At 35.4% G+C, this 23,992-nt stretch overlaps 1 protein-coding gene across 2 annotated transcripts; it reads right to left on the minus strand.

Moving 5' to 3' along the window:
- Window positions 1-1,489: 1,489 nt before the first annotated feature.
- Window positions 1,490-23,928, minus strand: EBAG9 (estrogen receptor binding site associated antigen 9). 2 transcript variants are annotated; one of them, XM_090283442.1, is made up of 8 exons: window positions 23,871-23,921; window positions 17,879-17,988; window positions 16,188-16,285; window positions 13,316-13,394; window positions 12,425-12,583; window positions 10,730-10,837; window positions 7,027-7,118; window positions 1,490-3,329 (listed from the first exon to the last, which is right to left on the minus strand). In XM_090283442.1, exons 3-8 carry the CDS (start codon window positions 16,268-16,270, stop codon window positions 3,209-3,211), a joined length of 642 nt encoding a protein of 213 aa, XP_090139568.1. In that variant the 5' UTR covers window positions 16,271-16,285; window positions 17,879-17,988; window positions 23,871-23,921; the 3' UTR covers window positions 1,490-3,208. The 2 variants fall into 2 exon arrangements, with proteins under 2 accessions (XP_090139568.1, XP_090139567.1); XM_090283441.1 differs by lacking the exon at window positions 17,879-17,988 and having other exon boundaries at window positions 23,871-23,928.
- Window positions 23,929-23,992: the final 64 nt, after the last annotated feature.

Raw genomic sequence — 23,992 nt, forward strand, 5'->3', positions numbered from 1 at the left:
CATAAATAGACACGGCTGAGATCACCTCAGGATGGACGACTTTCAAGTTCCTCCATAAAAACCCCTGCTTGTGGAATAGCAGTGTCAGCAGCAGCTCTGCAAGAACAGAAATCTGTTGTATGAGGAGGGGTAAGAGGTTTTCCTAGAATAGGGTCTTTTTCCAGTGCTGAAGATGGAGGCTTCTGGTGAAAAAGCATCTTCCTTCTCTCAAAACATACGCTCGTTACTGAGCATGCCCAATGGCCCTGACTAAGGAGCACTGAAGATAAAAGGTAGAAAGCAAGGTAAAAAACAAAACAGCTGACTATAAAAGGAGTCACTATTCATGTAACCTTGAACAGCCTTGGTTGTTCCAAAAAGTGAAGTAAATTCAACACAAAAACAGATCTCTCTTTCATATTAGAACTCAAAATTTTAAAAATTATACAAATGGTAAAAACAAGTTATTCGCTACTAAAATAAGCTCTTCGCGGACCTTGTTCTGCAGCCCTCCAACCCACCTGAGCAGGAGCGGCTCCTTCCCTGGGACAACCCGTAGGCCCAGAGCCCTGCACCCTACCCCCAACCCCCTCAATTTGGCTTCAGCCGGAATCACTCACTTTGGTAGCTGTTGCATCTGCTTACACACCCTATGAAAGATTTCCTTTGAACAAGGTGCTAAAGAGTGAAAATCACTGCAGTATGTTATCGCCGAGCATTCAATAAAATGTGCATGTTAGCTCTGTCTCAGACCAACCCGTCAGTAAATACATCACTATTAACAAAATTTAGGCTTTTTCTAATGCTGGCATTGGCTGAATTTACGCTACCGTGGCAGCTTGTGGAGTGGTGTTTGGAAGCCCCAGCATCCAGATGCCAGTTCCTATAGCTACAACCCTTTCCCAACCACCAGCCTCCCTCCAGGAATAGTCAATGCCCTGGCTAGAGACATGTGCATGTCAGCCCTGAGGAATTCAGGTGCTGAATCTTCATTCTGTTCTAAAATGTCCACTCAGTTAAATATGTTATTGAAAAAGCCAAGAGTCAACTAGAGGACATCCCCTGCTAACCTTAGTAAGAGGAGATAGCTGGAAACTATGAATGTATATATATAAAAACACACGCGCACACACAGAATAAGTTTCATGTCTCTAATTACTTAGTACATGAAACGTACAATTAAAGATAATGGGTAGCACTTCACTTATTCTATCTTCGCCTGTTTGTCTGTGTTTTTACCTCTAACAAGCTTCTAAAACTGAAAATTATTTATTAAAAATAAGAGAATAGAAACAGAAACCATAAATTTAGACGCTAAAGAGCCAGTTTGCTAATGTGAGGTGTTTGTTATATATATGTATTTAAATCCATGACTTCTTTTGGAACAATACACCCAGTTTAATACAGAAATTTAGTTTACATACCAACAGAGGTGAAAAAAAATTCCAAAACGATTATTTATTCTTTCCCCAAGGAAAATCTCTTTCTTCCTAATCAATCATACACACTATAATTTCTAAGCAGTCTTTATTTCTAAATAAACAAAAAGCAAAAAAAATCCAAAATCTCACACACATGAAAATCATAACTAAAGCAGACGTTCAATACTTGTCATGTCTTAGGGAAAAGCAATAAAATTTATTGTACTAACAGGGAGATTTATCCTTTTATGAACCCCAAATTTAGAAAACCATGTAGTATTCCCATATTAACTAAATATATAAATACAAATGATGGAAGAGAATGTACATTTATATATTATTAAAATTTTGAGTCTAATTCTATTTACTGGGAGTTTATTGGCAAAAAATCCCCAATAAACATGTATCTGAAAAGGTGATTTCACCTATAAAAACAAGCTTTTTAACAAAGTTAAATTTCAGCTAATTCCACAATCACATCTAGTCTGGAAGATTACGCTAAGGACTTAGGGAGCTCTCATTGTATAGTGTGTCATTTTATTATGAAGTATCACTTTAATTCAAATATATTAGCAATATCTGGCCTGTAGAGGGAGTATCTATGACATTTTAAAAACCAACAAAATGTTAATTTTGGGCAACTTTAAAAATCTTTAAAAACTCTAAATCCCTAGAAAATCAGGCTGGATGTATTTTAATTGTGGAGAAAAAGAAAAGGGATTTTAAACTATTAAATCTACATTTTCCCTGTGAACACAGTATGTATCTTATTTCCTTAAAACTATTTTGGAGCTAGTCAACACTCCAAAATAAAATTGTTGTTATTCCTATCTTGGTTTATAATTTAATAAACCAATAACGTTTTCTTAGCCAAGAACACCGGTAACCTGCTTTATGCCAGATATATAAAACTGATACAGAAATCATCTAAAATATTTGGAAGAGTAGAATTAAAGGCTTTCTGCATTTATAAATTAATGGCTTTGGGGGAGGAGGAACTAAGGTACTTAAAGAGACCATAACATCTTAAAATCTACAACAAAAAGGAAGAACTACTGAAACTAGTTTTTAAAAACCACAAGTTATAATAATGTAAAACAAAGATGTCATTTTATCTGATTTTCAGTTTATACAGGCAATATAAATTATAAATAACATTACAACACCATCTTAAAGAAAATAATGTACAAAATCTTTATGATAAATAAAGTTATTGCATTTAATGTCATTTTTTTGAAAACCAAAATCATTGAATTCCTTCATGTTGTACTGAATATAAACAACAGCAGTTCAAATTAGAGGAAATGGATGCCAACACCAGCCTCTGACAGCAATAAAAAAGGTAAAGCCCTGCAAGTTTGTCTGATTTAGGTTGGGTAATCATGGAAACAAACAAATATTTTAAATTATTTATTTTATCATTATGCACATTGAAGGAAAGCATTATAGACAGCAGAGTTCTCTCCCACCATAAAATTATTTACACCGATTTACTCAGCTAGAAACACTAGCTTGAAGAGGTACTGGTATATTCCATTTGTAATAATTTCTCTACAGCATACAATTGTCTTATATTGGAGCATGTTGAAGAAAATATTGCCTCATAAGTCTTTTTTGTTCTTTTGAGTCTCAATCACCAAAGTTCAAGGTACTTGGACAGATCCTGGTGTTCTGAATGGCCTGATGAATGCATTAAAATCAAGCAATGCATATGCATTCTGAAAATACTTGTAGAGCCAAACAAATGTTGCTTGGGTTGCGGGTCACACGTTTATCCTACTGGCACTATGACATTTGAAGGGCATTTGTTATGAAAGTTTCACACCAATTTTGTTTTGTTCCTTCTTCATTAGCCGCTGTGCTTCCTTTTCCATTTTCTTTCTTTGTTGTTCTGCGGCTCTCTTTTCTCTATCTGCTATCTTCTGCTGCCTGAAAAGAAACATATTCTTATCTTTACTTTTAGAAAATACCACACAGATAAAATGGCAAATACATTCCAGAAAGAAATAGCAGTGCCTTTTTACCAGCATCAAATGTAAGCAAAAAGTCTTCATTCTTTTCACCTTAAAATTTCAAAGATTTTCAGAAACAGTATTTCTGTTAACGCTTAGAACACAAGTTACAAGTTAAAAGAGGTATTATCTATATTTTACAAACAAGTAAAATGAGGTGCAAAGGCTAAGTGATGTGACCAAAGTCATAAGATTAAGTGTAAGGATTAGAAGCCACATCTCCTGACCCCTCTTCTTCAGATTATTTCCACTAAACCACTACTGCCATTGGACCACATTTTTTAAATACCACTTAGAAAAGCCTAATATTGAGGATTCAGTATCCTTTTATTATAATAATTAAAAAATAAGTTAGTGAAGGATGTCAAGAACAGAGATATGCAGAACACAGTGCAAAAAAAAAAAAAAAAAAGGAAACTTAAGATATGCCTTCCAACTAGAATCAAGATTTCTATTAAGGATTAAACAGAAATTTTCATTAAGGTGGGTATGTACTTATTACACAATGAGAGCAGGCACCAGTGATGTAATAGGCCAAAGGAGGAACAGAAGCTGGCCCTGGATCTGAAGGTTTAGGCTATGAGAAATAAGGAGCATGGGAGATTGAGGAAGAAAGCTGTAGGCCACAGCTGGGCATGGTACAGGCAACACTAGGTTATACACAGAAAAATGCAGTGTGCACTACCTGTACATGAGACAGCAAGCTCACTACCATGAGTGAAATGTATATGCAAATCTCAATCATACTTATAACTAGGAGTAAGCAGAGTTATAAATGAACAAAACTCAAGAAAGAGGAAACTTGTTGAAGGCAACATTTTGATCATCACCATCAATTAACTACAGTTTCAAAAGAGTAGTTTTTAACAATCTACTTCCCACTAGCTCTTCCCACATTTAAGCAAAACTGATAATTTACACTAAAAGAAGTCAAAATACCCATGGTAAAAAGGGAGAGAGGGAAAAAAATTACAAAAAGCTGGCTAGGTTACAAACAAATAAGATAATCAAGCTTTGACCTGGTCAATAGCTAAATATAAACATGAATAATTAATGTTTTGGCACAAGAGGAAACTTAAGAGATTACTGCAGACAAAATATATTTTCGCAAAAAATATATATATTTTCTCTGTCCAGAAACATATCTGGAATTAATAACAGACCAAAGTCTTCTTTCTTAACGATACTGATCTCAGTAGTGGCAGGATTTTAAAGTGGCAAAGGGAAATAGGCTGAGTTAGGGGATATGGAGTATGGATACACCTTTAAAATTCGCACTCTTCTTTTGGGGGGGTGGTAACAACAGATGGAAGCTCTGTGGCTCTACTTATGCAACACCCAGCATGAAGCATGTCTGTTACTGACTAATGGGCTCCCTCTCCCAAGCTGTCATATCATGTAAAGCACTAAGTGTGGGTGTTGGTCTTGTTTCATTGAGGGTACAAGAGGATAGGGTGAGAAAGGGAAGGTTTTGCACAGATACTAGTAAACTCACGTGCTCTGCGGTGCTGTCATTAAGATTGCTGGATTCAAAATGAACAGCCCTTTCCTTTACCCTTGAGATTAATAACACAAATAATTACCAGAATCCCCAAAATGTTTTAAATACTCAGACCTCAATATCTATTATTTATCCAAAAACTAGAGTAAAAAAAGAGATGGTTTATCTTTTTCGATGATCAATACAATATAAATGCTGCCATTTAGAATTTTAAAAATACTTCCTTTATATTAAATAATGATCGAATAGGAACTAAATATTTAAAACTCTCATAACTTTATGACTTTTAAAATGGACCCCTAACTGGGGGTAATAAATGAAAACAAGGACATGACCAAAAGGGAAAAGCTCCTTAATGACTCCTAGTTACTTAACTGCACCCTCTGCTGGTTGTTCGAGTTAACAGTAATTTATTGATAAAGACAGGAAAGGAAAATACAAAAATGAAATTGGTTGTTTTGTTAAAATAGTCAAATAAAGGGCAATTAATTTTCTATATTATAAAAACAGTCTTTTATAATAAAAACTTATTTATCTGTATTTTACTATATAATTGTTCAAAATGCAAAAGTAATTTAGATCCATTTAAACAACTGAGTTTTCATCAGTGATGACAGTCACAAACTTTCTCAAGGCAAAATTTCTTTTTACTCTCTGACCCAATCCAGCAGTAGCAAGAATTAAGTTTACTACTCACAAAAACAAAGAAACAAGAATGTAACAGCCAACAAAAAGTAAGCTTGAAAACCTCCAGCATATTTTCTTTACTGACTTCCTTAACAACCTCATAGGGCTTTCATGTACATCAATTAACCCTTTGAGTGCCATGTGTAATTGCTACAATTTCTGTGAGAAATGCCAGGCTATTTTGCTGAGAAATGCAGAGTTTATGAAAAATGTCTATAAAAACATTATTATTCATAATAATTTGCTGAAAATTTCATGACATATAGTAAATATACTCTTTTGTAAGCAGTATTCTTTGACTCAATTTAGCAAAAAATTTATTGCATTAAAATTATTTTATTATAACAATTATTTTAGAAAAAATAAATTCTTTCCTTTAATATGGCTTTTGAAGTATAATATATGGCATAATATAAAACTTATTATAATCTGAAAAAACACACAGCAACATGGATAACAAGCAAGTATGCCAAATATTATAAATTTTTGAAAAAAAAACCTTTATAATGTACAACAAAAATGAACACAAACAGCATTCACACTAGAGACATATATCAATAGATACCAACAGTGAAAAAGTTTATAAACAAAATGCTAATGCTATACCGTGAAGCAAAAGTTTCCTTATCATGCACACTGCAGTTTCGACGATTATTGCAAAGGTAAATGAAATTAAAAGGACTGTTTAAAATGTAAGTAAAAATTATAACAGAATTAATATGTCAGTATCTGAACAAGTGTAAAAATTTGAAATTTGGATCAACATGAGAAAAAGTTGTATCAATATATAACCTGAGGTACAAAAAAATAAAATAAAACATAAAATATGAATCTTCCATTGCTATTTACATTTATAGCCATCAAAAAAAGAGTCGCTGGGAGCGACGCTGGCACTTTAGGAAAAACTTGTTAGCGTCGCTCACCGCGATACTGGCACTCAAAGGGTTAAAGTACACCTATGAATACAGAATGCTATGTAAGTTATTTTAATTGAAATTTGAAGGCCTAGGCACTATTTCAGACCATGGGGAAACAAAAATAAAAGTATAATTTCTGGCCTGGAGGAATATATAGTAGTGACTCCATTTCATATTAGGGCATTTCAAGAGATAAGTACACTTTACAAGTAATGAAGTATAATGTATATACTCCAATATGGTGTATATATGTGAAAGACCTTATTTGCCATTAATAAAATTATTCTTTTGCTCTATAATCCTTTAAATTATTGGTTTCTATGAGGTTTTAATCATATAAAATAGCATATGTGACTTGAAACACAATAAAAAGCATCCCACGTTATCTGAGGTTCAAATGAGAATAAAGAAAACATAACATTTGGCAGAATACACTTTCTTGACCTCAAGTGTAACATGAACAGATCTAGTGCTTCTCTGCAGGTGGCCATGTAACATTACTCAAGTACCTCAGAACTTCTTCTGCCTGCCAGGCTGCATCTTCTTCTTCTTCCCACGCATTGGTGTTTTCCTGCCAGGTATCTAAGTCCCCTAATTCAGGCTACGATGAAAAACAAAACAAAATTACAGCCGTCAGGAGCCCTTCTTTCTGCCCCCAGCAGTGAAGAAGAGCACCTTCCACTGCCCGGTGTTCCCCGCCGTCCTACACAAGGCCCAAATGACTGGTCCCCTGGTTTGCCTGACCTGAGGGGTTCCTGCGACGCATGACCTGCCCTACTCAACAGTCTTCAGAAAGTCCAGCCTTTTTCCTATTTTGTTTTAAAGAATACTCCTTTAACATGAACTTTTCTTTTTTGCCTATTTTAGTTTGGGATAGACAAGAATAAAACAGTTGTTTCTGCTGCTCTTTTCAGTAAGACGAAGGCGTGGGGGTCAGGGTGGGGGAAGCGGGGACTGAATCAGAGGTGCCTGACTGCACAACAGTGCCGGGAGAGGAACGGGAAGAACCGAAGCTTTCAAACTAACACAGTTATCTTCACTGCCGCAGAAGTGACTTATAGATTTCTCAGCGGCACTGACTGTCTGGGTCCCAGGCAAAAACGACAAATCAGGCAAAATTTACTCTCTATTGAGGTTCTTCTATATTGTGCTTCTTTTGCTTGTCCTGCTTACCTGTTAACACCACTGCCTTCCACTGTTTCCCCGCCCCGACATCTGAAAGCTCACTTTTTTCTTCCACAGACCAATGAAAATGCTCATTCTGGAATATTTAGTTAGGTGTGGAAGTGATTATGTACATGAAATAACTAGAACCAATCTGTGAGATTTATTATATTTTTTTAACTCTACACCTAAAAATGAAATAAAATGTATTGAATTTTCTCCTCCTAACCACAAATGCAATACCATTTGTTAAATTTTTTTAAAGCACTTCTAATTATCTTAATATAAATTTCTAAAAAGTAGAATTGCTAAGTCAAAGACAGGTAAAATTTTTCAAGCCACTGAAGCAAAATACAAATGACTGCTGAAAAGCTGTAACTACTTATCCACCCGACAGCAGCAGACAGAAGGCTGTTTCCTTGTACCTTTGTCAATACTGGTAATAATCTTCTTTGCCAACTTCGCTAATTTGTTAAGATCTAAAAATGGTGTTTCATTATTTAAATCTATTTGAGAACTAATAAGATCAAGCTTTTCTTCATGTTATCGAGTTATATCTATTTTACTTGTAAATTTATCCAATTTTCCTCCAAGTTTTCTGACTTTTAGTGTATATAACATTTAGATAGTTAAAAAAAGTGAAACTACTAAGACCATAAAAAGGAGTGATATTTGATTCTTTAGTAGAGATGGCTTTCTTAGTAAAAAAGAAAAAGTTGTAAAAGATAAGATTGATAGATTTGGTATATAAACTCTAAATCCACCAAAAACATCCAAACCAAATTATAAAGCTGAAAAATTGTAAAAGATGATAGAAAAAAGTTAGCATCCTTAGCATAAAAAGAGCAATCACAACAATACAAGTGGTAAGTTCCAAAAAAAAAAAAAGAATGTGCAATTTAAAAGAAGAACCTTATTTGTGGGATGAATGGTAAAATATTTCTGGTGTAGTGAATGAAGTGCAGAAGTTACCATTCTCTGCTAGGCAATGCCTCTTTATTTTGTCCGCTTGGGAGGAAAATACGTGGAAAAACCATTGGGCACATTCTCTATCTATACTCTTTACCCCTCCCCAACTCTGCAAGCAGTTATAGATTTACAAGGTTATGAGCTATATTAACAACATCTTGCAATTCCTGTTAGGTGTTAGGTATACATGTACTAATTCACTGGTAAGGTCTGAACAACTTTACCAATATAGAGCATACATACATGAATAATGTTTACAATTTAGAAATATAAAATAAAAATTACACATTCTGGTGTTATGTTCCTTTAGAGAAATATCTGTTGTGCTATTTTACTATCATAGTATCATGTACCTACAAAGGAGTTACCCAAATCTGTAATATTTATTACGTGTGTGACCATTTATTTAATATTGTGCCTTCCCCGCCAGAATGCATTCTCCCAAGGCAAGGACCCTGCCTGTTTTGCTCACTTTCTACTACCTTACTAGCACCCAGCATAGTATCTGGCATTCGTAAAAATAGTTTTTGATGAGTGAATAAGAAACATATATAAACACGGGTCCCAGGAGAGACAGTGCAGTTTAAACAAATAAACAGATAGACAGACTGACAGATGTAGCAGTTTAAAGCTATGTCTGCAAAGTCTTGGATACTCCTTTTGAGAGATGGAGCTGAATTCTTCTCCCCTTGCATGGGGGCTGGATTTATTCCAATGAATAAACTAACGTGGAGGTTGCAGTGCGTCACTTTTAAGACTTAAGTTATAAAGAGGTATGTGGCTTCACCCCTGCCTGCGCCCTCTCTGTTTCGTGGGGATCACTTGCTATGGCAAAGCCAACGGTTATGTCATACGGAAATGCAGGTAGCCCCATGGAGAGGTCCAATGCAAGGAATTGAGGCTTCGTGCAACCAACCAGCATTCATTTCCCAGGCATGTAAGGGAACCGCCTTTGAAATGAATTCTCAGATGACTACAGCCCCGACTAATGACTTGTGTGGAAACTCATTAGAAACCCTGAGCCAGACCACCCAGTTTAGTCTCCCCTGGATTCCTGACCCACATAAACTGTATGAGAAGAAAATGTTTACTGTTAAGTGTGGGGTTGTTATACAACAACAGATGGCTCATATAACCAATTAATAATTACAGTAGTCCCTCTCTATATCGCGATTCACTTATTGCGGCCTCACTGTATCGCGGGATTTTAAAAAATATTACATTTAATGATTTATCGCAGATTTTTCACTATATCATGGGATTTTGTGGTACTGTATACGTATATTGTTAAAGTTACGTAGGTTTAAGAGTGTAGAATATGTTTAAGAACATAAGTAGTGTTTATAAAAGAGTGGAAAAGGTTAATAAGGGAGTGGGAAAGGTTAATAAGGGACTGGGAACAGTTTATAAGTGTGTGAGCAGGGTTTATAAAGCCTTAAAATATATATAAATACTAAAATAAACGTAAGGTTCCTACTTCGTGGATTTTCACCTATCGCGCGGGGGGGGGGGGGGTCTAGAACGTAATACCCGTGATAAGTGAGGGAATACTGTACTAATCAATAATCAATCAAAATATGTTTAAGCTTAGGTCTGGACCTTGGTGTTTTGAAAAGGTCAAAGGGGATTCTGATACGTTTCCAAGGTTGAGAACCATAGTTATATACCTTCCTCACTATTTTTGTCCTTAAAGGAGTTGCATTTAAGTCAAATACATTTAAACTCAAATCACATTTTAAAAGTAAATAAAATCTACTGGGGAAACAATTCACAACTCACTTAAAAAAACTATCATGGTTAAATTTTAGTGGTAATCTCTTTAAATGTCATATTGTTAAGTAGCATTTTGTCTTTCATGTGTACAGTGGGACTGTGATGTTAGTATCAGGTGTAATTTACAATCTCACAAAGGATAGGAATAGTAAAACTCCAGATCAACCTCTCTCAATCTGCTAAACTTGTTTCTAAGTCATAGAAATGTAAATATAAACACTAAGTTCAATTCATTTTGATTTTTTCCTTCTTTAAAGAAAACAGAATCAAAACCAACCCTTGCTAAGATCCCATTAACATACTTACTGATTGATGAATAAAAGGCATATCTTGAGTAGCTGCTAATCTACTAGAGAAACCTGTGCTACCATCTGGGATGCCAAAATTTAATGGTTCTCTCTTCTTAATAATGATCTGCAAGATTAATTGAAATAAAATTATAGCAATAATTTATACATCGCTATATAAAAACACACAAAATAATTAACTCACCAAAGCATTTTATAATTATTTAAAATAGGTTCCACCTGTATTCTTTTAAAATTTACAATGTAAAAAAAAATTTTTTAAGTCTATAAAAAGCACCAAAATTCCCAGGCAACTGTCACACAGATCAGTTACATACTGCAAAACATTATATTTCACTTGAAAAAAACTTTTTTTCCCCTCTCTCTCCTTCCTCTTTCCTAGACTCCAGATTCCCAAATCAGGTACTTTTAGTCATGGTATTAAAAAAGAACAGGTATTATGTACTATCAAAAGTATAATCAGCTCTCTGTGCCTGTGGAAATCTATGAATACATTAACTTCGTCAAGCCAGTAGTATTAGCTTTGTAACTTAAAAAGGATTTTTGATCTGAATAATTTATTAAGATACTATTGTAATATACTGGTTTACTATTAAGAGCAGCAATATACTTCCAAAATACTATGAAAATCATTTAAACTCCTTAAAAATATGCAACTTAATGCTTTTCAGCACTATTTGGACAACTCAATAAAAACAATTATGGTAACAGAATGCAAATGTTATCAGTCTTGAAAATGTAAAAACAAATACACAGCTGAAACTGGATGAAAGGTAAAAGAGGGTGGAGTAAGTAAGATCCTCATTTTATAAAGTACACTTAATAAGAAATATTTTCTATGCTTGGATGACCAAGAAATGGAACTTTAAGTGTATGTTTTGTTTTTTAAGTAGCAGAGTAACTGGTGAAGTAGATTGGAATCACATTATAAAATTTGAAAGAGGGGGAAGAAGGGTAAGGGTAGTATGAAATAAACCCTCATTTATCATAGTATAAAGTCAATGGACAATGTCTGTTAATGTTAAGTCAAGACATACCAATATAAACCCAAACAGAAAAAGTTGTTAGTGGCTGCTTCTGGGAAGTAGAACTGACTATGAAGAGTGATGGAGCAAAAGTCTGTTGCCTTTCACTGTAAGGTCTTCTGTATTCTAGGATGTAAAAATATTTTTTCAAGTATATGTACTATTTGGTTGTAAAAAAGAAAAATACTCAGCCACTGCTCTTTTTCCAATAATTCCCTGCATCTTTCAGTGATCATCCATATTCAAATCAAATGGGATTAAATAAAGTATGAATGACTAATACAAATCCACAACAATTACTCTTAAGTTCTCAACTCTTAAGTTACAATGGAAAGTGCTTATCAGTTTGTAGACATCACTCAATTGTGAATTCTTTTAAGGTTAAATTTGTATCTTACTCAGGTTAGTTTCCACAGCAGAGACTAGAGTCTAGACTCTGATATACAGTATACTTTTAATAAATGTTTAGCTATAATTTTAAAAGGGGCACAAGTTACTAGATCTATATCCAGGTCACTTGAATATATAAACTGCATCTTCAATGTGGCAGATAAAACAAATTTTTAATTAGAAACAGACTTTCTAAGAATACTAACTATACTGTGTAAGTTTAACTATGGGAATCCAAAAAGCAGTTTAATTACTAAAAGCACAAATCGTTAACATACTTTCTGAGTTTTCCTTATAGTTGGTGTCATGTCCTTAAAGTAGTCAGGTTCCAGTTGTTCCAAAGAATTTTGTTGTGTTGCCACATTCCCATTCCCTCCTTCAATCTTTACACTTGTGGGTGCATCTTCATCCCAGGAAGTCCACTCTTCAACATCTGTCTAAATTTAATTGATCAGAATTGTCAGCCATGAAGGATGAACCTAATTAACATCTCATTCATAGTTCATTAGAAAAATGGGCTTGCCAAAACATTAGTTTTCAAACGTTTTTGACAAACAGGAACATATAAATTGTATTTCACATATTGAAACTACATCAAAAGTTAAAAAAATACTTTTACTCTGAGGTAGAAATTCTGTTCTATCCATTAAAAACAAACAAACAAAGGCTTTAAAAATTGAACTGACATTATAACTATAGCCTACAAAAGGGTTGAAACTTGCAACCTAAGCCTAACCAGGTTGATTGCCTGATAAACTAAAGTATATCAACATTCTTGATAGGATTTAAATAAGATAAGAGTCTCAACATAGTCAGAATGTCCATGAAATAACTCTAAATTATTCAGCACAAAAGGAATCAAGAAATCTCAACTCATATGGACAAAGTCAATCAAGATATAAATGTTGGCATTATCTAAGTCTTTAAAATAACTATTATAAAAATGCTTCAATAAGCAAGAGCAAACACTCTAGAAACCAGTAAGACAAAATAGAAAATCTCAGCAAAAGAAATAGAAAATAACCAGATAAAAATTTTAGAATCAAAAATATGTAAAAACAACAAAAATCAAGACCCTGACTTCCAAATTAATTTCGTGATGTAGTAAATGCAACCCAGTTGGAAAAATATGGTTCTGGAACATTTATTCAAACTTTAAAGAAAATTACCTGTTTTGGAACTGATGAATAATCAACGGTAGTTGGCAAAGTTATTTGGTCTCCACTTAATTTCCGTCCTCTGCCAGATCTAAAACAAAAATGAAATAATTTATTTTAAGAACTACCAAAACAAGCGTAGGTCTAAGCACTATGGATAGTAACTAAGCTTAGAGAAAATTTTTTCTGAATTTCAGATTATTTATTTTAATAACAGTTGCTCATTAAGACATGAAACAAAAAGCACGCATCAGGTATCTTGTTTAATTTAAAGTCTTGGATCGTACGACAAAATAACTGCTTTTTGGGTTAGGACTCAGAATTATAGGCACGCTCAGGGAGAATATAAAGCTAAAAACAAAAATGCAGTGGCTTTAAATCATGCTGCTTAGATTACAGCACACTCTATAGGTGAGGCTCTGGGACACCTATGTTGTTTTAACCAGGATGGCTTAGCTTTTGTTTTCCGTATTTGGCTTCTTGTTGAGATTGCTATTAAATTAATAAAATATTCAAAAATCACTGAGTTGAACTAAACTGTAACTGGTAAGTTTTAAGAATTAGTAGGAGACATACTATATTGAACAAGACAGCTATTATAATTCAGATGTGAAAGCATGTGCTATGTAACCTGTGTAAACCATGATTTTCAATTTATTTCTATTATGAATCTAGTTGGAATTACCTAACCTCTCAGCCTCAATACACTCACCCATAAAATGCAGGTGTTAAGCCTACTTTTGTAGGGTTGTTGTGAGGATTTAAGTAAGTGATAATATTTAAAGCAGCTACACATTAGATAGTACCTGCTATTAATAAGACATTTTAAAAAGGCAGCTATTATAAATTATCAGTCACTTGCTTCTTTTCAAATAATCTATAAGGCACCTATTAGATCTAATTGCTAAAATCAGCTATTTTTATTACAAAATTAGAAATCATAGTTCTTTTAAAGGATAAATAGAAAAGTAATAGTCTACTACTAAATTTATGATGTAAACCTGGTATTTTAGAATACATAATCTAGGTTCCTTCTGACACTTTAAGAAAAATTTATTCTAAAAAAGGGTCAGTTTTCTTAAAAACTGAACATAAAATCAATCCTAAATATATTTACATAGACAATAAAAATTTATGTGACAAGAGAAATGTCCTTAATATTTTTAAATCAAATGCAATTTCTTATACTAAAAGGTCATCTATAGTCAACAGAAGTTTTAGAAAATACAGATTCAAAAAGAAAAACACTTTAATTTTTACCATGTTAACACAACTACTTCTTTTAACCTCTGGACTTCTGACAATTAACACTCATTCTTGTCCTGCTTTACCTGGTGAATTTCTGGCCATTTTCCTCATGCTCTGAATGATTTTTTGATCACCTCTTCCCATTTTCCAAACCTCGTCCTCTTCCTGAGTGATTTCAACAATTACTAAATTTCCCACTTCTTTCTTGACCTCTTATCCAGCAACCCAGCAATCATCTGCACTCATTCCCACCGCCCTATCTTGGAGATCTCTCTCTCCCTCCCCCTCTCTCTCCCTCTCTCCCTCCCTCCCTCCCTCTCCTTCTCTCCCTCTCCCCGCCCCCTCCAAACCATTCAAATTCTAACAATAAATTCAACTCCACTTAATCCTCAGTTTTAGTAGTCATGAAATGGCTATTTTGCTAGCGAATACTCCCTTACACCTAGGTGGCCATATAACTAAGCTCTGGACAGCAGGCTGAGAACAGAATTGTTCCGTACAAGTTCTGAATCACAGCCACTAAAAAAAGAGAGCTGATTGCCCTCCAATTCCTCTTTTACTCTACCTGATTCTTAATGTGCTAGTACCCTTAGGTCAAAAGAAATACCCAATAATTCCATTGATTATGTAACTAGGCCCAAACAACTTAACACTTAATATGTCCTAACAGCTTAGTAGCCATTTGGAAAAAAAAAAATACATATCAATTTTAAGAAAAAAATAATATTTAAATTTAATTTTTAACCACAATTACTTACTAGCAGAATGTGCAGGCCTATTGGACACTGCACAGCTTTTCAAGCCTTGGAATCAGATTGGATACTACCACTCTCATTTTCTGCTCTGCAGTAATTTTGGTTCAGTACTTGCTTTTAATTACAACCTAAAATCCTAGCTTTGTAAAGATAAGTCACCCAAAATATAAGTAAACAAAAACTTATCTCAAACATTCAGGAACATCCTCAAAAGTAGTGCTACAGGATCTAATGCTACAAATGTGAACTACGTTGAGCCAGCAGTTTGTGCAGCATTTAAAAGATGTTGACTATTGCATTCATTGTGTTTTGCTGTAAAATTAAAAATATCCTATGGCACTCCTATGAGTTTAATGCAAAGCCCTGAACTGCCGTAACACACAGTTTAGAAACTACAGAAAGGGAATTCCATTCTCTGGATGAGTTTCAGAAGTAGAATGATTTATCTGACCTACGCTACCTGTACATTCTGGCATATTATTTACGAGCATAAATTAAAAAAACAAAACAAAACAAAACAAAACACTCATATTGTAATCCATAAGAAACACCTATTCCTAATTCCACCTAACCATCTTAGGACATTCTGATAATGAAACAACTGTATACATCAAAACTTTGATAATTTTAATAATGAAAATTGGTTTGCTTATTTTTGAAATTCTATAGTGCTAAAAATGTTATTTTAATGGAATATGTTAGAATTTAAAAGAAAAAAATCTAAGTGGAGAAAAATATTTTAGAAATACTAGAGATTAGTGAATGAATACTACAATCAAGAAATTTAGTTTAAATATAGTCTGCCCTGCTGTTTTATAGTTATGAAGGTATCCAATCAGAAAGAAGATAAACAGGTCAATTTGAATATAAAATGTGTTTACCTGCATATTAATCTCTTTAGGAATGAGAATATTGTTGCTAAGCAGGTACAAACTTTAAATAACCGAAACTGTGTGATAGCCATGGTGGGAAGCAAAACCTGTGGAAAAGGCAAAACATAAATGAATTAAGTTGATTTCATAAGCTATACTCCTGTTTTGAAGTCAAGCTCAAAAGTCCTATTATAAGCTGTGAAAACCAGGCATATTTTTAAATTTTCTTTATAAACTACACATATAGCACAGTAAATTTAAAATTAAATTGTAAATCATCAGAGGTCCAGGAGGGTGGCAGTGAAGTCCACTGAACTTACTTCAGCCCCTCCCATGAGCAAACTCATGTACAGATAACAATACTCCTGTACAACTGAGAGCTGAATAAGCAATTTCTGAACAACACACAAGAGAGAGAGATCAAACAGAAAAGGCTGGGAAGCAACAGGAGCTCTCTCAAAATGACCAATTAACTTCCTAAATTTTCATGTGCTTTGCTTGGTCCACCTCCCAAACAATCACTTCTTTCCCTGGGCTAGATTGATAGGCCTCTTCAATCCAGCACCAACCCTGCTTCCATTTGGACTTATATTGCACACGTGTCTGCCTTCCCCTGGTTTCACCCTCAATCTGGTACCAGAGGGGTTGGAGGTCTTTTTTTCTCCTAATCAATTACATTGCTAGCCTTTCTCATGCTCAGTGTAAGAACCTCCCTCTGCTACCATCAAGCCTTAATTAATTTGAGAAAATTGATATCATATCAAACATCTTTTCTGACTACTATGGCATGAAACTAGAAAGCCATTATAGGAAGAAAACTGAAAAAAGTCAATTACATGATACTAAACATAATACAACTCAATAGTCAATGCATCAAAGAAAAAATTAAGTGTTGCGTGATAGTTAACCATGTCAGCGCAACTGGTTGGAAAATTTATCCTGGAAATTATAATATCATCACTGAATTTCTAAAATGTTTATTGTTAATGAGATATTCTTAGCTTTTGAATTAAATAGACCTAGGTTTGAATCAAAGTCATTGGGTGTGGGAACATGGACATGTATTTTACTCTCTGTGCTTAAGTTCCATGAAATGAGAGCAACACTGTCTGTCTCCTAAGCCTGTATGAGTTAGGGGAGATAATATTAGATAGTGGTTGGCACACAGTACCTGGTCAGTGAATATTAGTTCTTCTCTTTCGTTAATCACAAAAGCAAATATTGGCCAGAATGAGAAAAGTCTTAATTGCTAGGGTGAGAATTTTATTCTGTCAGCAACAATGGTTCTACTTTTTATTTTTCTGTTGGAACAACTGGAAATTTTCATTTCAGTTACCACTTAAGTCATTCAAGTTTAAAAACACTTATTGAAAAATGACACACAACGTACAGGTGATGACCCCGTATAAAATTATGAACAACACAAGCATGCTTGCTTTCATCACTTTTATTCAACATTGTGGTGGAAGTTCTGGCCAGTGCAATCAAGCAAGAAATGGAAATAAAAGGCTTCCAGATTGGAAAGGAAGAAATAAAATCCAATGAGACTCTACAATCAACTATATTTTTCATATGTTAGCAACAATCACAAATTAAAACTACAAAACAATTATGAGCCCTGGTCAGGTGGCTTGGTTGGTTGGAGCATTGGTCCCATACACTGAAAGGCTGAGAGTTCGATTCCTGGTTTGGGTACATACCTAGGTTGCAGGAGCAATCCCCAGTTTCGGTGCATATGGGAGGCAACTGATAGACGTTTCTCTCTCACATCAATGTTTCTCTCTCTCTCTCTCTTTCTCTCCCTCCCTCTCTAAAATCAATAAAAACATATCCTTTGGTGAGGATTGTAAATAAACAACAAACAATAATGAGCACAAAAATATGAAGTACTAAGGGACAAATCTGATGAAAGCTTTATATAGTGAAAACTATAAAATATTGGTGAGAGAGATTTAAAAGAGCTGAAAATCAACTTGAAAAGATCTTTTAGGGCTCAAAGACTCAATATTGTTAAGAAAGCAAGTCTCTCTAAATTTAACTAGAGATTCTATACAATACCAATAAAAATATCAGCAGGCTTTTTTTTTTCTTTAAATTTTAGAGGATAATTCTAAAATTAAGATGAAAATATAAAGGAATTATCACAGCCAAAACAACACTGAAAAATAACATAATAGAAAGCTAATATTATCTGATTTCAAGACTTGTTAAAATGGAAGGTACAGAAATAAGATCCACATACATATGAACAACTGAAATTTGACAAAAATGTGAAGGCAGTTCAGTGAAGAAAGGACAAACTTTTGACAAACAGGGCTGAAACAACCGGCCATCCATGTGCAAAAAAAGAAACACTTCAATCCATATCTCACACCATTTACAAAAAGGACTCAAAATGGATCACAGACCTAAACATATAACCTAAAACTAAAAAACTTCTAAAATTAAAAAAAAATACGACAAAATCTTTATGGCCCTGGGTTAGGCAAAGATTTTATTAGGCAAATATGACACCAAAAGCATAATCCATAAAAGAAAAGTTAAATTGGGCTTCATTAAAACAAAAACTTCTTACAATTCAAAAACATTTAAAAGAATGAAAAGACAAACCACAGATTGGGAGTAAATCTTTACAAAGCATATATCTGATAAAGGGCTTATATCCAGAAAATATAAGAACCTCTCAAAAATCAATAAGAAAACAAATAACTAAATTAAAAAATGGGCAGAGGGTCTGAACAGACACTTCAGCAAGGAAGATACACAAAGGTAAATAAGTATGTAAAACAATGGTAGACATCATTAATCAGAGAAATACAAATAAAAACCACCGATAAAAAAATTACACACCTATTAGAATGGCTCATAAAAACAATGACGATAGCAAGTACCGGTGAGGATGTGGAACAACTGTAACTCTCAAACACGGGCAGCGGGAATGTAAAATGATACAGTCCTTCTGGAAAACGGTTGGTGGTTTCTTAGAAAGCTAAGCGAACATGTACCATACGACCCAGCCATTCTATTCCTAGGAATGTACACAACATAAAGCATCGTCGTCGTCGGCAGCCGTCCGTCTCGAGAGACGATGGTGTAGCTTCCTAAGTGTCTATCTGCACCGCCGAGAATGGCTGTGCAGTCCGACTCGGGAGTGACATGGTATCTGTCTCCTCCCGTGTTGAATCGACATCTTGCGATGACGCTGGAGTGTCCTCTCCAGTGAAGCTGAAGCTACAGAGCCTGGGCAGGGTGATATGGAGGGTCTGCTGTTGCCCATGCAGCAGACCCCCCCTCTCTTCGCAGCTGAGGGATCCAAGGGAAAGACGGAGTCAATACAGCTTGGCTTCAGGTGCGCCGCAGGAGTTGCCGGTGTTGACTACAACGTCAAACCGCCTTAGGGACTCCGGCTCCGGATTTTCTGTCGGGGTTTACTCCCTTAGCCTTTCCCCTGAAGAGGTATGCCGCAAGGCAGCGGAGGTTTTTTGGAGTCAGAGTTTTCCTTCTCTGATGTGCCCTGACTAGTACTGGAATACTAGTTTTATTTTTAATAGCTCAAAAATGCAAACAACTCAAATATATATCACCATGTAAATGGATAAACAAATTGTGGTATAAACTAACAACAGAAAACTGTTCAGCAATAAAAAGGGATGAATTATTATCGTAAGCAGTGGCGTGGCCATGTCTCAGAATAATTACCCTGAATGAGAGAAGCCACACAAAAAAGAACATATACCATATGATTCCATATGTATTTTAAAAACTATAAAACACAAACAAGTCCATAGTGACAAAAAGCAGATTAGTGGTACCTTAGGATGGGGAAGGGAGGGGTGGAAAAAGTGGATTACAAAGGGGCATGATGGATATACTATTTTGATTATGGATATATTCACTATTTTGATTACGGTGATGGACCTTAGGTGTATGCACCATCAAAACTGGTAAAAGTGTACACTCAAACATGTGCAGTTTATTATATGATTATATGTCAATTATAGCAAAAAATCTATTAAAAACACCTATAAGTAACACATTTTTAAATATTATATCACATAGGCAAGTTTTCAGATTTTCAGATTCTGCTTAGAATTCTTTCTTTAATCCTCACTCAAGGGAGTATTTATTGACTTTAGAGAGAGGAAGGGTGGAGGGAGGGTGAGGGAGGGAGAGGGAGAGAGTGACAGAGGCAGAAAAAGAGAGAGGGGGGGAGAGAAAGAGAGAGAGAGAAGATCATTTGCCTCCTGCATGTGCCCAGTCCAGGGATCTGACTAGAATCTTTAAAAAAGTCATTAATATCATCATTTTGAATCATTTGTAACTCCTGGAAACCCAACTTCCATTAATATTTAAAAACTGGGGAGAGGAGTGGTCTCGGGACATAAAACAAGTCTCCCCTTATCTGTGGTTCTGCTGGCAATTTCAGTTACCCATGGTCAACTGTGGTCTGAAAATATTAAATAGAAAATTACAGAAATAAACAATGTATATGTTTTAAATTGGGTACTGTTCTGAGTAACATAATGAAATCTCCTGCTGTTTGCTCCACCCCACCCAGGACAGGAGTCATTCTTTTGTTCAGTGTATCCATATTATATACTCTACCTGCCTGTTGGCCTCTTAGTAGCCACCTTGGTTATTAGAAACTGTCTCAGCATCCACATTGCAGTGCTCTTATTCAAGTAACCCTTATTTTAATTAATAATGCCACATTCATATAATTTTTTATTTCCCTGGCTGGTTTGGCTCAGTGGATTGAGCGTCGGCCTGCGAGCTAAGTGTCGCTGGTTCGATCTTCCAGTCAGGGCACATCAGAGAAGGAAAACTCTGACTCCAAAAAACCTCCGCTGCCTTGCGGCATACCTCTTCAGGGGAAAGGCTAAGGGAGTAAACCCCGACAGAAAATCCGGAGCCGGAGTCCCTAAGGCGGTTTGACGTTGTAGTCAACACCGGCAACTCCTGCGGCGCACCTGAACCCAAGCTGTATTGACTCCGTCTTTCCCTTGGATCCTTCAGCTGCGAAGAGAGGGGGGGTCTGCTGCATGGACAACAGCAGACCCTCCATATCACCCTGCCCAGGCTCTGTAGCTTCAGCTTCGCTGGAGAGGACACTCCAGCGTCATTGCAAGATGTCGATTCAACACGGGAGGAGACAGATACCGTGTCATTCCCGAGTCGGACTGCACAGCCATTCTCGGCGGTGCAGATAGACTCTTAAGAAGCTACACCATCGTCTCTCGAGATGGACGGCTGCCGACGACGATATAATTTTTTATTACAGTATACTGCTATAATTATTCTATTTTATTATTAATTACTGTTGTTAATCTTTTACTATGCCTAATTTATAAATAAAACTGTATAGTAGTAGGTATGTATTACAGGAAAAAAATGTATATGCAGGATACATACAGTTCAATACTATCTGTGGTTTCAAGAATCCACAGGGGGTCTGGAGCATATCCCGCGTGGTTAAGGGGGGCTATGCTACATGAATGAAGAGCTGAGAATAAATTTCATATAGATGCTTGGTAAACCAGGGTTATCACCTTGCCAAAAATATTGTGTGTCATTGTTCAATAAATATTTTTCAACTTAAATGACTTCAGTGGTAACTGGAAGGAAAACTTCCAGTTGTTCCAACAGAAACATAGAAAGTGGAACTATTGGGCTGGCCAAAAAGTTTAATTTTCTCTGTACAGTGGCGCTCGTAGAGCTTAGTTGTTGTTAACTTAATTCAAAACGATTTTGTTAGATTGTATTGTGAGAGCTGTCATATCAGCAACCATTAAAAAAGAAAACGTAAAAATTGGTAAATTTTTCTGTAGCCATTTTAATACTGAAAATGGAATAAAATATGCAACATTTTTGGTGTGTTGTGCTTTATTATTTTAAGATAGGTAAAAATGCAAATGAAACACAAAAAAAGATTTGTGCCGTGTATGGAGAAGGTGCTGTGACTGATCAAACGTGTCAAAAGTGGTTTATGCCCTGGATGGTGTAGCTCAGCAGATTGAGCACTGACTGGCCTGTGAACCAAACGGTTCGATTCCTGGTCAGGGCACATGCCTAGATTGCAGGCCAGGTCCCCAGTTGGGGGCACGCAAGAGGCAACCACACATTGATGTTTCTCTCCCTCTCTTTCGCTTTCCCTTCTTCTGTCTCTAAAAATACATAAAATCTTTAAAAAACAGCAACAACAACAAAACACATGGTTTGTGAAGTTTCGTGATAAAGATTTCTCGCTGGATGATGCTCCAGGGTCGGGTAGACCAGTTGAAGTTGATAGTGATCAAATCTCGACATTCACTGAGAACAATCAATGAACCTTACACCCGTAGTAGATAGCTGACATACTCAAAATACCCAAATCAATCAAGTTATTGGTGAAAATGAAAAATGTGTTTCATTTTATGGAAAAAGCTAAAAGGACTTTTTGGCCAACCCAATATTATTGACAACAGAATAAAATTCTCGCCCTAGGAAATAAGACTTCTCTCATTCTGCAGAATATTTGCTTTTGTGATTAACGAAAGAGAAGAACTAATATTCATTGACCAGGTACTTGCTGGGTACTGAGTTATCTCCCCTAACTCATACAGTCTTAGGAGACAGATAGTGTTGCTCTCATTTCATGGAATTGAAGCACAGAGAGTAAAATATATGTCCACGTTCCCACACCCAATGACTTTGATTCAAACCTAGGTCTATTTAATTCAAAAGCCAAGAATACCTTACTAACAATAAACATTCTTAAAAATTCTTAAAATTCAATTCAATGAAGACATATATTTAGTACCTACTATGCAACAGATTCTACCAAAGATGATGGGAAACACTGCTGACCCAGTACAGAGAAACAGTGTTCACTGCTCAGTTGTCAGAGGCCTGTGACAATGCAAGGGAAGGAAGCAGAGCCCCCAGCAGTCTTGCTCAGTTAATATTTTAGATTAGCCCATGCCAATCACATGGTAGGTGATTCGGATATTTGTTGAATGAAGGGAAATTAACATTCCTAGAGCACTCAATATGTTCAAGACATAGTTCTAGACCAGCGATTTTCAATCTTTCTCATTTCATGGCGAACATAAAATAATTGCTAAAATGCTGTGGCACACCAAAAATGTTATTTTTTGCTGACAAAAAAAAAAGGTACAACTTTTATTCATGCACAGCAGATGGGTATTGTTGTGTGGGCTGTTGTCAGTTTTTTATTTGACAACCTAAGGGAAAAGAGGTCAGTGCCCCCGACTCGTCAGGTATTGCGTGTCTTAAAAATTTTGGCGGCTCAGCAGTGCATCTCTTGCAGTAAACCAGTTGAAAACTGCTGTTCTAGACAATGTATGTTCCATCACCTCATTGTAATCTTAAAAACCGATGAGGATGACAGGGAAGCTCAGAATCACTCACCGGGACTTACAGAGACTGAACCCAAAGCTCCGGCTCTCCCCATACCAGGTCCCATTTGTGAAACCTTTAATTTTATACTCATTGACTCAGTTTGATTTTTGAAATGGCCTCTAGTTCCAACTTGATAAGCACGCCTCTGAGGCTAACTTGCACTTTGGCTGCTTCAAAATACTTTTTAGAACTAAATAATGCTCATATAATCTAATTTTTAAATTAAAATGTTCTTAAAAGTTGCTAGGAAATTACAAAAAGTTGAGATATAGTAGAGTAAGTTTCAGAAACATGAAGCATCGAACCCTCAGGGTTTTTGTAGAAATGACATCTGTAGGAAATCAATAGGAATGACTCCTCATTTATGTCAAGCGAAAAAAATTCACCTACAATTAAAAAAAAATTCTGCATTA

Source organism: Furipterus horrens, unplaced genomic scaffold (assembly GCF_987537825.1).
Source record: "Furipterus horrens unplaced genomic scaffold, mFurHor1.1.pri manual_scaffold_7, whole genome shotgun sequence".
In the NCBI taxonomy this organism is placed as follows: Eukaryota; Metazoa; Chordata; class Mammalia; order Chiroptera; family Furipteridae; genus Furipterus; species Furipterus horrens.